This window comes from Mustelus asterias, chromosome 11, assembly GCF_964213995.1.
Source record: "Mustelus asterias chromosome 11, sMusAst1.hap1.1, whole genome shotgun sequence".
Classification (NCBI taxonomy): Eukaryota; Metazoa; Chordata; class Chondrichthyes; order Carcharhiniformes; family Triakidae; genus Mustelus; species Mustelus asterias.
In genome coordinates, this window is record NC_135811.1 from 94,730,891 (window position 1) to 94,747,715 (window position 16,825).

Here is a 16,825-nt window from a genome sequence, read left to right on the forward strand (position 1 = left end):
TTCCTCCATGTAACATGTTTTACATTCACTTGTACCTTTCTATGTAATTGGTTCACAAGTAATTTTTGGGAATATTTTTACAAAAAATTAAGACCATAAGACATAGGAGCAGAATTAGACCACTCGGCCCATCGAGCCTGCTCCACTGTTCAATCATGGCTGATATTTTTCTCATCCCCCCCATTCTCCTGCCTTTTCCCCATAACCTCTGATCCCCTTTATTAATCAAGAACCTATCCATCTCCATTTTAAAGACACTCAATGACCTGGCCTCCCGCAGCCTTCTGCGGCAAAGAGTTCCACAAATTCCCCACTCTCTGGCTGAAGAAATACCTCCTCATCTCTGTTTTAAAGGATCGTTCCTTTAGCCTGAGGTTGTGCCGTCTGGTTCTAGTTTTTCCGACTAGTGGAGAGGATGTTTCCATGTCCACTCTATCCAGGTATCCCTGTAAGTTTCAATAAGCCCCCCACTCACCCACTCTTCTAAACTCCAAGTACAGATCCAGAATCCTCGACCGTTCCTCACACGACAAGCCAGAACTTTTAATTCCAGAACTCCGTTTCAAAAAAAAACACAAGCAATTGTTGGGAATATTCTATTACAAAAATTTAATTCCAGGATTCAGTTTTTTTAAAAAAACACACAATCTAGTAATTACTAGGAATTATGTTTTTTAACTAATTTTGATTCCAGCATTTGTGAATCCTAAACAATTCTGCTAAAAGCAAGCCTCAGCTATCTGTTTTGTACACTCTTTCTCCAGCACATCTTGTCTATCCTGAAATAGTGGATTAAAAAAACTAATACAATAAGCATGTGGCAAGGTATGTACATTGAAATGCTGCTTCCACTGATTTGGTATGACCCTTCTGACTTCACTGAAGGCCGTGCTTCTCCAAAGCTGCCAAAACGTTCTTGAAATAGCTTGAGTCAGGGTAACCATTCCTGCAAAGCAACAAATGTTTGGTATTGAGGAATTTTGTTCAAAATTGGTCTTGCAAAGCATTAGTTGGGTAGTGACTGTTAATATTTATTTTGACATAAATTAACTTTTCTATTACTTTGTACTTCACAAGCATGTTGGAACAGTGCAACAATTAAATTAATGGCTCAATGTTTTATCCCTCTTCCGGTCATGTACTACTGAGCACCAAGTCACTTAAAAGTCACATTGTAAAACAAAATTATATATTGCTGCACTTAACAGGGTTCGAAACTTTTCAAACTAAAGTAGGTGACGCTCACCAATGGTTTAGTTGACCAATCAATTATATTAGCAGTGGGTGCCTGGAACTTGCTGCCGGGGGGAGGTAGTGGAAGCAAATACGATAGTGAGTTTTAAGGGGCGTCTTGACAAATGCATGAATAGGATGGGAATAGAGGAATATGGTCCCTGGAAGGGTCGGGGGTTTTAGTTCAGTCGGGCAGCATGGTCGGTGCAGGCTTGGAGGGCCGGAGGACTTGTTCCTGTGCTGGAATTTATTGTTCTTTGTTCAATCAGATTTTAGTGGTTTACACCATATACAGTGGTCAATCGCAGAAGTAAAGCAGTACCTTTTCATACCACTGACTTTGTTCTTTCCCTATATATTATCATAGAAATCATAGAAACCTTACAGTACAGAAAGAGGCCATTCGGCCCATCGAGTCTGCACCGACCACAATCACACCCAGGCCCTACCCCCATATCCCTACACATTTACCCACTAATCCCTCTAACCTACGCATCTCAGGACACTAAGGGCAATTTTTTTTTTAGCATAGCCAATCAACTTAACCCGCACATCTTTGGACTGTGGGAGGAAACCGGAGCACCCAGAGGAAACCCACGCAGACACGAGGAGAATGTGCAAACTCCACACAGTGTGACCCAAGCTGGGAATCGAACCCAGGTCCCTGGAGCTGTGAAGCAGCAGTGCTAACCACTGTGCTACCGTGCCACCCTATAGGCTGTGCCCTCTAATTCTGGTTTCCCTTCTAAGTGGAAAGAATCTCTCTACCTCTACCCTATCCAGCCCCTTCATTATCTTATGTCTCTATAAGATCACCCCTCAGCCTTCTAAATTCCAACGTGTACAGACCCAATCTGTTTAATCTCTCCTCATAAGCTACACCCCTCATCTCCGGTATCAACCTGGTGAACCTTCTCTGCACTCCCTCCAAGGCCAATATATCCTTTCGCAAATAAGGGGACCAAAACTGCACACAGTACTCCAGTTGTGGCCTCACCAGTGCCTTGTATAGTTGCAGCAAGACCTCCCTGCTTTTATATTCTATCCCCCTCGTGATAAAGGCCAAAATTCCATTCGCCGCCTTGATCACCTGCTGCACCTGCAGACTGAGTTTTTGCGATTCGTGCACAAGGACCCCCAGGTCCCTCTGCACAGTAGCATGATGGAATTTTTCTCCATTTAAATAATATTCCAATTTACTATTATTTCTTCCAAAGTGGATAACCTCACATTTGCCAACATTATATTCCATCTGCCAGATCCTTGCCCACTCGCTCAGCCTATCCAAATCTCTCTGCAGACTTTCTGCGTCCTCCACGCAATTCGCTTTCCCACTCATCTTCGTGTCATCAGCAAACTTTGATACCCTACACTCAGGTGATCTGGAGGAGGGGACTATGTAAATGGTAAATAGTTGAGGCCCCAGCACCGATCCCTGTGGCACACCACTGGTCACCAACTGCCAACCAGAAAAGCACCCATTTATTCCAACTCTCTGCTCCCTGTTAGATAGCCAATCCACGCCAACACCTTACCCCCAACTCCATGTACCCCAATCTTCTGCAGCAACCTTTTGTGAGGCACCTTATCGAACGCCTTCTGGAAATCTAAAAACACCACAGCCACCGGTTCCCCTCTGTCAACTGTACTAGTCACATCTTCATAAAAATCCAGTAAATTCGTCAAACACTACTTTCCCTTCATGAATCCATGCTGCGTCTGCTTGATCGAACCATTCTTATCCAGGTGCTCTGCTATTTCCTCTTTAATTATGGACTCCAGCATCTTCCCAACTACGGACATTAAGCTAACCGGCCTGTAGATACCTGCCTTTTGTCTACTTCCTTTTTTAAACAGCGGCGTAACAGTAGCTGTTTTCCAATCAGCCGGCACTACCCCAGAGTCCAGCGAATTTTGATAAATAACTAACGCATCTGCTATTACCTTAGCCATTTCTTTCAGTACCCTGGAATGTATTCCATCCAGGCCTGGGGACTTGTCTACCTTCAGTCCCATTAGTCTACCAAGCACTACCCCTTTAGTAACAGTAATTGTATTAAGGACCTCACCTCCCACCAACTCTCTATCTCTAATATTCGGTAAACTATTTGTGTCTTCCACCGTGAAGACCGACACAAAGAACTTATTTAAATTCCTGAAGGCTGGTGCAATTGTTTAGCCAACAGACAGTGTGTAGACTCAATGCCAACTGCAAGAGCACCTGAGGCCATTAGTGATGAACATCAAGCCATCATTTCACTCGTATCATCTATGAACAGTAAGAAGTCTCACAACACCAGGTTAAAGTCCAACAGGTTTATTTGGTAGCATAAGCTCGAACTATATGTGCCCTGTTTGTGAAACAAATCCTGCACTCACCTGATGAAGGAGTAGCGCTCCGAAAGCTCGCGCTACCAAATAAACCTGTTGGACTTTAACCTGGTGTTGTGAGACTACTTACTGTGCACACCCCAGTCCAACGCTGGCAACTCCACATCTCATCTATGAAGATTTGACCTCTCTATCTCCTCCCCCAACCCCACACGGCCTACTTGTAAACTGGGTTCCTCAATCTCTCTTTCCTACCCCCACACCATGCCTCTATCTGCTTAAAAACATTGCTAACTTTTCCAGTTCTGAAGATTGTTAATCTGCATCTTCTGTTTTATATCTTTTTAAATGCATAGACTACTGTGGAATTAGATTTGTATAACATCTTTAACTTTCCAAAGGGTGAAGGCAGAAATATTCATGTGTTCTAACCTCTTTCACATGCTGAGCTGGTCCTTCCTCTAAGATCTCACCAAAATAACTCCTGTGTCAAACACCAGGGTGTGTGTGTCATGTTTAAGATAGGATTGTTTTAAAAATGAAAATTTATGGGGAGGCGATGGCCTAGCAGTATAATCACTAGACTATTAATCCAGAAATTCAGCTAATGTTCTGGGGACCTGGGTTCGAATCCTGCCATGGCAGCTGGTGGAATTTGAATTCAATAAATAAAAATCTGGAATCAAGAATCTATTGATGACTCTGAAACCATTATCAGAAAAACCCATCTGGTTCGTTAATGTCCTTTAGGGAAGGAAATCTGCCGTCCTTATCTGGTCTGGCCTACATGTGACTCCAGAGCCACAGCAATGTGGTTGACTCTCAACTGCCTTCCAGTTAGCTAGGGATGGGCAATAAATGCTGGCCAGCCAGTGACGCCCATGTTCCATGAATGGATAAACAGAAATGAAGAAGCCTGATTCATCGCATTCATGTAATTTATATTAGCAACTAAAATACAGGTTTACTGAAGTAGAAATATTTGATGCATTGTTGCACTGAATTGATTTACGTAGAATAAAGGGACAAATATACGAACGAGGTTTAAAGAAGGAAAAGACTTACTGAGATCTTCCGCCAGTTGTCTTTGTTTTATGAGGAATGTTGTTCCATGTCACTTTGGCCAATCCTGAGGAAGTTTGTACTATGTGGAAGGTCAGGCCTCTGTTAAAGGCTTCCACTAACAGTGTTAAGACCTTTCTTCCTATGCGATTGTCAGGCAAGAAGGCTGTAAACAAATCTCCTTCAAATGGCTGTCCAGGGCTTGGGTCACATTCCTTAAGAGAAAGAAACAAGGATTCAAAGCAGCATATTCTTCTCTGGTTCTGGTAAAAGATCACAACCCCAAAACTTTCAAATTGATCCCTCCAAAGATGTGCGGGTTAGGTGGATTGGCCGTGCTAAATTGCCCTTTAGTATCAGGGGACTAGCTAGGGTAAATGCATGGGGTTATGGCCTGGGTAGGATTATGGTCGGTGCAGACTCGATGGGCCAAATGACGACCTCCTATGATCCTCTCTCCATAGATGCTGCTTGACTGCTAGGTATTTCCAACATTTCTATTTCGGGTTTCCAGCTTTCTTCACTGCAATATGGCCATCAACACCTGACTTTCCATTGACCAGAAACTTTATTGGATCAGCCATGTGGTTACAAAACAGCAGGTCAGAGGATGGGAACACTGGGACAAGTAACATGCCTCCTGATATAGAAAAACCACGAGGGAGGTCAGTATAATTCAAACAAGGAATGGTTTATTGAATGTCTTAACAGCTGCACAGTCAGTCCAATGCTGACTCCCCCCAAGCTCCACCCTGGGTGGAACTTGCTCCCCGGGTCACATGACCTGCTGTCTTAAAGGGACATAATATCCCAACTACATACATAACACACACTACTCTGATTTGGAACTTTATTGCTGTTCCTCAACTGTTGTGTGGAGTCAAAACCCTGTGACTCCCTTCCAAACAGCACTGTGGATGGACCTACTTCAGATGAACTGCAACAGTTCAAAAAGGCAGCTTACCATCACTGCCTCAGGGGCAATTGGGGATGGGTAATAAACACTGGCCTTTGCCAGCAACACTCACATCAGATGAGATAACAACAAAGTGTCTTCATTTTCATCAGCAGCATTCTAACCCTATTGCTCCTGAGTATACACGGGTTTTGCCTTGAACTGCCTTGCCTGATATGGAGGGCATTAGCTATGAGGAGATCTGGGGAAACTTGCTTTCTCACTGGAATGACGGAAGTTGAGGGGGCAACCTGATAGAAGTCTACAAGATTATGAGGGGCATGGACAGAGTGGTTAGTCAGAAGCTTTTTCCCAGGGTGGAAGAGTCAATTACTAGGGGCATAGGTTTATGGTGTGAGGGGCAAGGTTTAAAGGAGATGTACGAGGCAAATTTTTTACAGAAAGGGTGGTGGGTGCCTGGAACTCATTGCTGGGGGAGGTAGTGGAAGCAGATACGATAGTGACTCTTAAGGGGCATCTTACCAAATACATGAGTAGGATGGGAATGGAGGGATATGGTCCCCGGAAGGGTAGGGGGTTTTAGTTCAGTCGGGCAGCATGGTCGGTGCAGGCTTGGAGGGCCGAAGAGGCCTGTTCCTGTGCTGTAATTTTCTTTGTTCTTTGTTTGCAGTAGCTAGCAAACAGGAACTGCCCATGATGGAAAAAGTGCATTTTTGACAAAGCTGATTAAGAAAGCTTATCTTTTGCGAGGTTCCTTAAATCGGAGATGGTGTTTGAAACAGGAATATTTGTAACAACCATAAACTGAGTTCTGTGCTGTACAGGAACAGCTACTGCTCGAATGTGTCTTCTAAATGTACAGGAAGCAAGTACAATCATCGGCGGCACGGTAGCACAGTGGTTAGCACTGCTGCTTCACAGCTCCAGGGACCTGGGTTCGATTCCCGGCTTGGGTCACTGTCTGTGTGGAGTTTGCACATTCTCCTCGTGTCTGCGTGGGTTTCCTCTGGGTGCTCCGGTTTCCTCCCACAGTCCAAAGATGTGCGGGTTAGGTTGATTGGCCATGCTAAAAATTGCCCTTAGTGTCCTGAGATGCGTAGGCTGGAGGGATTAGTGGGTAGATATGGGGGTAGGGCCTGGGTGGGATTGTGGTCGGTGCAGACTCGATGGGCCGAATGGCCTCTTTCTGTACTGTAGGGTTTCTATGATTTCTATGATTAAATGCTGGAGACTGGGATTGAAGCGAACAGTAATTTAATGAAAAAACAGGTGGAACGTAATATGTGCCGCCGGCATCTACACTGCCCATTTACCAGTTGGCATTCCTGAACCATAGAAAATTACAGCTCAGAAACAGGCCTTTTGGCCCTTCTTGTCTGTGCTGAACCATTTTTTGCCTAGTCCCACTGACCTGCACTTGGACCATATCCCTCCACACCCCTCTCATCCATGAACCCGTCCAAGTTTTTCTTAAATGTTAAAAGTGACCCCGCATTTACCATTTTATCCGGCAGCTCATTCCACACTCCCACCACTCTCTGCGTGAAGAAGCCCCCCCTAATATTCCCTTTAAACTTTTCTCCTTTCACCCGTAACCCATGCCCTCTGGTTTTTTTCTCCCCTAGCCTCAGCAGAAAAAGCCTGCTTGCATTCACTCTATCTATACCTATCAAAATCTTATACACCTCTATCAAATCTCCCCTCAATCTTCTACGCTCCAGGGAATAAAGTCCCAACCTATTCAATCTCTCTCGGTAACTCAGCTTCTCAAGTCCCGGCAACATCTTTGTGAACCTTCTCTGCAGTCTTTCAACCTTATTTACATCCTTCCTGTAACTAGGTGACCAAAACTGTACACAATACTCCAAATTCGGCCTCACCAATGCCTTATATAAGCTTACCATAACACTCCAACTTTTATACTCGATACTCCGATTTATAAAGGCCAATGTACCAAAGGCACTCTTTACAACCCTATCCACCTGTGACATCACTTTTAGGGAATTTTGTACCTGTATTCCCAGATCCCTCTGTTCAACTGCACTCTTCAGAGTCCTACCATTTACCCTGTACGTTCTACTTTGGTTTGTCCTTCCAATGTGCAATATCTCACACTTGTCTGCGTTAAATTCTATTTGCCATTTTTCAGCCCATTTTTCTAGTTGGTCCAAATCCCTCTGCAAGCTTTGAAAACCTTCCTCACTGTCCACTACACCTCCAATCTTTGTATCATCAGCAAACTTGCTGATCCAATTTACCACATTATCATCCAGATCATTGATATAGATGACAAACAACAATGGACCCAACACCGATCCCTGCGGCACACCACTAGTCACAGGCCTCCACTCAGAGAAGCAATCCTCCACAACCACTCTCTGGCTTCTTCCATTGAGCCAGTGTCTAATCCAATTTACTACCTCCCCATGTATACCTAGCGACTGAACCTTTCTAACTAACCTCCCATGAGGGACCTTGTCAAAGGCCTTGCTGAAATCCAGGTAGACAACATCCACCGCCTTCCCTTCATCCACTTTCCTGGTAACCTCCTCGAAAAACTCTAATAGATTGGTCAAGCATGACCTACCACGCACAAAGCCATGTTGACTCTCCCTAATAAGTCCCTGTCTATCCAAATATTTGTAGATCCTATCCCTTATCACACCTTCCAATAACTTGCCCACCACCGACGTCAAACTTACTGGCCTATAATTTCCCGGATTTCTTTTGGAACCTTTTTTAAACAACGGAACAACATGAGCCACCCTCCAATCATCCGGCACCTCCCCCGTGGATACTGACATTTTAAATATGTCTGTTAGGGCCCCTGCAAGTTCAACACTAACTTCCCTCAAGGTCCGTGGGAATACCCTGTCTGGTCCTGGGGATTTATCCACTCTGATTTGCCTCAAGAGTTTTCTTTCCCCAACCTGTTGGCTATAAAATTGAATTTATCAGGCAAAGCCTTCTTTGCCTTGACTCCCTCTCCATCTCCAATCTGCTTGAATAAGCTATCAGCAGCACCAAAGAACAAAGAACAAAGAACAGTACAGCACAGGAAACAGGCCCTTCGGCCCTCCAAGCCTGTGCCGCTCCTTGGTCCAACTAGACCAATCGTTTGTATCCCTCCATTCCCAGGCTGCTCATGTGACTATCCAGGTAAGTCTTAAACGATGTCAGCGTGCCTGCCTCCACCACCCTACTTGGCAGCGCATTCCAGGCCCCCACCACCCTCTGTGTAAAAAACGTCCCTCTGATGTCTGAGTTATACTTCGCCCCTCTCAGCTTGAGCCCGTGACCCCTCGTGATCGTCACCTCCGACCTGGGAAAAAGCTTCCCACTGTTCACCCTATCTATACCCTTCATAATCTTGTATACCTCTATTAGATCTCCCCTCATTCTCCGTCTTTCCAAGGAGGACAACCCCAGTCTACCCAATCTCTCCTCATAGCTAAGACCCTCCATACCAGGCAACATCCTGGTAAACCTTCTCTGCACTCTCTCCAATGCCTCCACGTCCTTCTGGTAGTGCGGCGACCAGAACTGGACGCAGTACTCCAAATGCGGCCTAACCAGCGTTCTATACAGCTGCATAATCAGACTCCAGCTTTTATACTCTATACCCCGTCCTATAAAGGCAAGCATACCATATGCCTTCTTCACCACCTTCTCCACCTGTGTTGCCACCTTCAAGGATTTGTGGACTTGCACACCTAGGTCCCTCTGTGTTTCTATACTTCTGATGACTCTGCCATTTATTGCATAACTCCTCCCTACATTATTTCTTCCAAAATGCATCACTTCGCATTTATCCGGATTAAATTCCATCTGCCACCTCTCCGCCCAATTTTCCAGCCTATCTATATCCTGCTGTATTGCCCGACAATGCTCTTCGCTATTCGCAATTCCAGCCATCTTCGTGTCATCTGCAAACTTGCTGATTACACCAGTTACACCTTCTTCCAAATCATTTATATATATCACAAATAGCAGAGGTCCCAGTACAGAGCCCTGCGGAACACCACTGGTCACAGACCTCCAGCCGGAAAAAGACCCTTCGACCACTACCCTCTGTCTCCTATGGCCAAGCCAGTTCTCCACCCATCGAGCCACTTCTCCTTGTATCCCATGAGCCTTAACCTTCTTAACCAACCTGCCATGTGGGACTTTGTCAAATGCCTTACTGAAATCCATATAGACGACATCCACGGCCCTTCCTTCATCAACCGTTTTTGTCACTTCCTCAAAAAACTCCACCAAATTTGTAAGGCACGACCTCCCTCTTACAAAACCATGCTGTCTGTCACTAATGAGATTGTTCCGTTCTAAATGCACATACATCCTGTCTCTAAGAATCCTCTCCAACAACTTCCCTACCACGGACGTCAAGCTCACCGGCCTATAATTTCCTGGGTTATCCCTGCTACCCTTCTTAAACAACGGGACCACATTCGCTATCCTCCAATCCTCAGGGACCTCACCCGTGTTCAAAGAAGCGACAAAGATTTCCGTCAGAGGCCCAGCAATTTCCTCTCTCGTCTCCCTGAGCAGTCGAGGATAGATGCCATCAGGCCCTGGGGCTTTGTCAGTTTTAATGTTCCCTAAAAAACCTAACACTTCCTCTCTCGTAATGGAGATTTTCTCTAACGGGTCAACACCTCCCTCCGAGACACTCCCGGTTAACACGCCCCTCTCCTTCGTGAATACCGATGCAAAGTATTCATTTAGGATCTCCCCTATTCCCTTGGGTTCTAAGCATAATTCCCCTCCTTTGTCCCTGAGAGGTCCGATTTTCTCCCTGACAACTCTTTTGTTCCTAACGTATGAATAGAATGCCTTAGGATTCTCCTTAATCCTGCCTGCCAAGAACATCTCGTGACCTCTTTTTGCCCTTCTAACTCCCCGTTTGAGATCTTTCCTACTCTCTCTGTCTTCCTCCAGAGCTCCATCTGTTTTCAGTTGCCTGGACTTAACGTACGCCTCCCTTTTCATTTTAATCAGATCCTCAATTTCCCTGGTTATCCACGGCTCTCGAATCCTACCTTTCCTATCTTTCCTTTTTACAGGCACATGCCTATCCTGCAGCCTTATCAATAGTTTCTTAAAAGACTCCCACATGCCAGACGCGGACTTACCCTCGAACATCCTCTCCCAATCAACATCCATCAATTCCTGCCTAATCCGGCTATAGTCAGCCTTCCCCCAATTTAGCACCCTGCCCGTAGGACAGCACTCATCCTTGTCCATTACTATCCTAAAGTTAACAGAGTTGTGGTCACTATTTGCCACATGTTCCCCTACCGAAACTTTGACGACCTGACCGGGCTCATTTCCCAGAACTAGGTCCAGTATAGCCCCCTCTCTAGTCGGGCTATCTACATACTGTTCCAAAGAACCTTCCAGTACGCATTTTACAAATTCCTCCCCGTCCGGTCCCCCAGCTCTAAGCACTTTCCAGTCTGTGCCAGGGAAATTAAAGTCCCCCACTACAACAACCCTATTTTTTCTGCACCTATCCAGAATCTCCTGACATATCCTTTCCTCCACTTCCCGTGGGCTGTTGGGTGGTCTGTAGTACACCCCCAGCATAGTGACTGCACCCTTCCTGTTTCTGAGTTCCACCCACAGCGACTCAGTACATGACCCCTCTAAGTTGTCTACCCTCTGCACCGCGGTAATATGCTCCTTAACTAATATCGCTACTCCCCCACCTTTTTTAGCCCCTCCTCTGTCTCGCCTAAAACACTGATACCCCGGAATATTCAGCTGCCAGTCCTGTCCTTCTTTTAACCAAGTTTCCGTCACCGCAACCACATCCAAATTCCGCACAAGCATTAAGGCCCTAAGTTCGTCTGTTTTACCCGTTACACTCCTCGCATTGAAGCAGATGCACTCCAGACCTCCAGGCCCAGTCAGGTCCTCCTCCTCCAGAGTGCTCCTCTTCTTAGCTAGCCTTGCCCTGGCCCCCAGCTCGACCCCAGCCTCAGTATTTACTGACCTCCTGTTTTGTTCCCCACCCCCCTGCCACACTAGTTTAAATCCTGCCGAAACACTCGAGCAAAACTCCCAGCCAGGATATTTGCTCCCTTCCAGTTAAGGTGTAACCCATCCTTTCTGTACAGTTGCCATCCTGACTTGAAGATTTCCCAGTTATCTATGAATTTAAAACCCTCCCTCTTGCACCAGTCCTTTAGCCACGCGTTCAACTGTAGAATCTCCCTGTTCCGAGCCTCACTTGCACTAGGCACCGGGAGCAGTCCAGAGATTGCTACACTGGAGGTCTTACTTTTTAGCCTAGCACCCAACTCCCTGAATTTCTCTCGTATGACCCCCCTGCTCTTCCTACCTACATCATTTCCCCCAATGTGTACAATCACATCCGTTTGACTACCTTCCTTTTTAAATATGCTTCCTACCCTCTCGGAGACATCCAGTACCCCGGCACCAGGGAGGCAGACTACCATCCTGGATTCTCGTTCAGTCCCACAGAAGCGCCTGTCCGTGCCTCTAACTATTGCGTCCCCCACAACTATCGCTCTCCTAAACCCCTTCTTTCCCTTCCGGACCCCTGAGCCTGTCTCCGTGGAGGCGATCTGGTCCTCGTGGCTTACCCCTGGAGGGTCATCCCCCTCCACAGAATCCAAAACAATATACCTATTGTGGAGGGGGACAACCACAGGGGATCCCTCCACAGACTGCTCACTCCCTTCCCTTCTCCCATCTGTTGCCCATCCCTTTCTCTTATGGGAGACTGCCACTGGGGTGCTTTCTGGCACATCACCCTTCTGACTATTACCCCTCCTAACCGTGACCCACGTGTCTTCCTTCCGAGACCCTGGTGTCACTACCTGACTATAACTTTTATCTATGACTCTCTCATTTTCCCTAACTAAACTGAGTTCATCGAGCCTCAGCTCCAGCTCCCTTACACGATCCTTCAGGAGATGCAGTTCCACACATCTGGCACAGATATGGACTTCCGGGAGGCAAGTTGTCTCCAGGAACTCCCACATCCCACACCGGATGCAGTATACTGGCCTCCCACTCATACCAGCCATGTCCTTTTTAGTTTTGGGGATAAAACAAAAAGGGGGTGTAACCAAAGAAAAACAAACAAACAACCTTCCTCGCCGAAGCCCTGTGAGCCAAAGCCCTTTTAGCTCTCACTCTGTCCCCTGCTCACTCCACTGCCCGCTAACGACGCTGCCCGCTCAAAGGTGCGGCCTACTTTTAAACCCTCCAAAAATCTTCCCAGGCTGCTGCTGGGCCTATTTCCTGTTTAGAAAAAAAACCTCCGATTTTTTTCACTAATTTAACTGAAAAATAATTAAATAAATTAGTGCACAAACAAGCTCCCTTACCCTCAGCCTGCTCCTGTGGAACAATGAGGCTGAAACCTCCAAGTTAAGCACTTTTAAACCCTCCAAAATCTTCCCAGGCTGCTGCTGGGCCTATTTCCTGTTTAGAAAAAAAACCTCCGATTTTTTTCACTAATTTAACTGAAAAATAATTAAATAAATTAGTGCACAAACAAGCTCCCTTACCCTCAGCCTGCTCCTGTGGAACAAGCACAATTTGACTAAAGTGATAGAAGACCAACCAGTCACCCATTACCATGACAAATTATTTAGCACTTCTTAACTGGGCAGAACTACTTACCCTTTGGATACCATCGGGGATGTAGTAGATTATTTTCAAAGCCATGTCTTTAGGAATTCCGCCTAAATTGATGTTCACGGTTGACCACTCCATGGTGCCCAGGCACTGTTTTGGATTTCTGTTGCATGCTGGACAAAATGACTCTGAATTTGTGCGACATTCCTTACACAAAGTGTGACCACAGTCCGACTTTAATAACCAAGCATTTTTCTTACAGCTGCTGCAAGGCCTGTTTAGCTCTTGTGCATCCAGTCCCACGGCTGGACTTCTGGGTTGATTTTGCTGGGAATTTCTCAAGGTTTGCCTGTCTTGTGAAGCTGTCAAACTGCCCTCATCCTGCTGCTGCTGTGCATATTTTCCTTGTGTTTGGTCTCCTGAATTTGTAGCTGACTCCGAGGCGTGTGGACCATCTCTGTTGTGTTGCGGCACTGACGTACCGGTGTAAGGAAACACGGGTAATGACTGTGTGCCGCCGTCCGGTTTATTGCAATGCAAACTGTCTTCTCTATTGTACCAATGGCCTTCTTTCCCCAACCTGTTGGCTATAAAATTGAATTTATCAGGCAAAGCCTTCTTTGCCTTGACTCCCTCTCCATCTCCAATCTGCTTGATCATCTTCTGACTTTTATAATCAGCCTGGTCATGAAGGAACCCAGGACCACTGTAGTCCTCAAAAAGTTTTGCTGATTTCTTCTGATCCACAAGTGGATTGAGTTCCTGCCTTGAACTTGATGCTGGACCATTGTTCTCATTGGAACACATTTTCTTATTCTTTTGACTCTCCTCCTCCTCCATATCTGGCTGAGAATGGCAGTTCTTTTTGGGAATTCCTGCCCCTTTCCTGTAACCTGCAACTTCAGTCAGTTCTCTCTCTGACTGGAATAAAGGCTGCTCTTCTCTTGTTTTTGCCCCTTTTTTCGGACTGGCCTCATCCGCCTGATGCACTGGAGTGTGGAAGTGTGGCTTTTTCCCACCATGAGGACTCTGACCCAGTAATGAAGAACGTTCTGCGGATTTGCTAAAGTCCTTTCCCTCTGTACCTGTGAATGTTTCTGTGCCAATGAATGAGCATGGATTAGAAGTTGAGGTGGACTCTCCATCTGTGGCGGAAAATGGATCTTTCAAATTGAGCTTAAATGTTTCTATTACTTTCATGCAATGTTCATACGTGGCAACAATTCTGAAACCTGTCGGTGCTACAATGAATTTTACTTCTGGAAACTTGTTTTTCAGACAGTTGTGCCACCTCTCCACTGCTCTGTCATCCTCAATACCAAGATCTGTGAAAGAAATAAACTGTTGAATCAAATGCTTCATTACCAAGGTGTGGAGTGACAAAATCTCCTGCCTGGCAGCTGTGATGTTGGCTTTATTCAACGCTGTTAATTTTATGATTGTTATGTCTCCCTGCGTCTGTTCATTCATCACCACTTCAGTTTTGGTACTAATGCTTCTCATGGTAGCATCATAGATGTCCCTCAGGTAAGACCATATGACGGACTCCATTGGGAACTCTTCAGTGAAATGCACTTGTTCCACTGGACTGACTTTGGGCGCTCCTTGGAAACTGTCGCCAAAATCTCTGGAATGCTTTGATTTTGAATATTCAGAAAAGCTGTTGGTCCTTCTCAGTGATGGTTTGGATGTATGACCTTCTGAACCTAGGGTAGTGGTCATAGATTGGAGTGTCTGTGTGTGGCCAAGCAGATATCCCTGGTGAAATAGGGTACCCGCTGATGTTTCAAAGTGATATGGTTTGATGGGACCGTGTGATTTGTTACTTTTGGCATTTTGGAAAATTTTGTCTCCTTTGTTTGTGCCAACAATTGAAGAGCCTTCGTGTCCCTTGAACAGAACATCATCACCAGTTTTGTCAGGGCTCTTGAGTTCCTTGGACTGACCACTTAATACCGAAAAGTCCTTGTACGTCTTAAGATGAGGGTCTTCCCCAGCTTTCTTGAGTACAACAGACCCCCCTGCTCCACTAGTTGACGTCTCACCAGCAGAAGTAAACGTCTCATTGCCAGTCATACCATGCCTGGTCTTTTGCTGCATCTCTGAATTCAACTGATACTCGGTGTCCTGCGGGCTAGTCTCATTACGATAACCTGTCATAAAGCTACTAGCTGCATGTGCTTGCTCAGATTTCAGAATTAAGTCACCTTCAGCGAGTCTGCTTCCTGTCTTCAAAGGACTGACATTTTCCCCTAGACCGCTGAAGGTTGGAGCCAATTTGTGATCTTTCTTGGCATCTGTCTTTGAGACTCCCACTTGCTCAAGGTGATCGCTGACATCTCGCAAAGGCTGGGGTATACTGCTGATACTAGCTCGCCGACTTTCAGAGTCTCTGCTTGAACTTTGACGCTTTCCTTTTCGAGATCTGACTGCCAGTTCTTCCTTCAGATCCTGTAGATATTTCTTAGCCAGAGAGCAATCATCTGAAGTGCCCACGAGGTAAAAATAGTTTTCGTTTTCATTGAAATTTATTTTGGGGAACTGCACCTGAAGGTTGGCGTAGATGTTCTGCAGGACAGTGGCATCAGGAGTTATGTCTTTCTTGTTAATCTGTTCCTTGCGGAGCCTGAATTCAAAATCTTGGTAGAGTTTAGAAAGTTCCTGGTGTGCTTGGGGCAGTGATACTTTGCTGTCTGAACAATCGGAAGCCTCTTGTAAAATTAAGGTGGTGATATCTTCGCTGGTAAAATCCAACACCTTCACAAGGTGCTGACGCAGAATATCTTGATATGCGTCTTTATAAAATTTCTGAATATACCTGTAAATATCAGAATCCATCAATAAAGTGTATTCTTCATAATTCCTAGTCTGTCTCTCACTGCCTTGTTGCAGATTGGTGTCTTTCCTCACACTATCATGTGCAAAGCCTCGCATTCTGATTTTAGTTTGCAATTCCACACACTTCCCCTCGGCACCGGACTCTGCGTTTGATTTCGGAGCAACTTGGCTCCGACTAACCAAAGCACTGTTTTGGAAGCCACCGTGATGGTGCTGCTCAGCTTGATAAGAGTCACTGTTGGTTTGGTTGGGGTTTAAATCGAGCAAATGATGAATTTGTCCACTGAGTTCCTGTATGGCTGAAAATGTTCCGGCGACATTGCACTGTTCGGTTTTCTGTTCGAAACTAAATTGGATATCCCTATGTGCCTTCTGAAAATGTCTCATTAACAGCTTTCCACCTTGAAGTTTTCCATAATCTATTGTCATGGAAACATGGCGGATCACCTGCAAGAAATTTTTTATAAAATTACTGGTTTCATTCTACAACAGGTAATTGAGTCTGAAAAGATCCATCTGCACATGCAAACCAAACCCTTATTGTAACCGTGCCCCTTTAAACATTTCACCAAACTTCATCCATTTAAATAATCAAGAGTATATCCTGCTGACCCCACTTAAACAAAATTGATATTTCAGCGGAACGTCAAAGAAAACCCATATGGGTGGCACGGTGGCGCAGTGGTTAGCACTGCTGCCTCACAGGGACCCGGGTTCAGTTCCAGCTTTGGGTCACTGTCTGCGTGGAAGCTGCACTTTCTCCCCATGTCCGCGTGGGTTTCCTCTGGGTGCTCGGGTTTCCTCCCACAGTCTGAAAGACGTGCTGGTTAG

General features: G+C 45.6%; 1 protein-coding gene across 5 annotated transcripts in view; it reads right to left on the reverse strand.

The window, feature by feature from the left end:
- Nucleotides 1–594: 594 nt before the first annotated feature.
- LOC144500679 (uncharacterized) overlaps nt 595–16,825 on the reverse strand; it is a 28,917-nt gene continuing 12,686 nt past the window's right edge. For all 5 annotated transcript variants that reach the window (XM_078223987.1, XM_078223988.1, XM_078223990.1 and 2 more), the window contains 3 exons: nt 13,202–16,441; nt 4,630–4,841; nt 595–946 (listed from right to left, as the gene is read on the reverse strand). In XM_078223987.1, the coding sequence (XP_078080113.1) occupies nt 877–946; nt 4,630–4,841; nt 13,202–16,441 (3,522 nt within the window). In that variant the 3' untranslated portion in view covers nt 595–876. The remainder of the gene's footprint in view (nt 947–4,629; nt 4,842–13,201; nt 16,442–16,825) is intronic.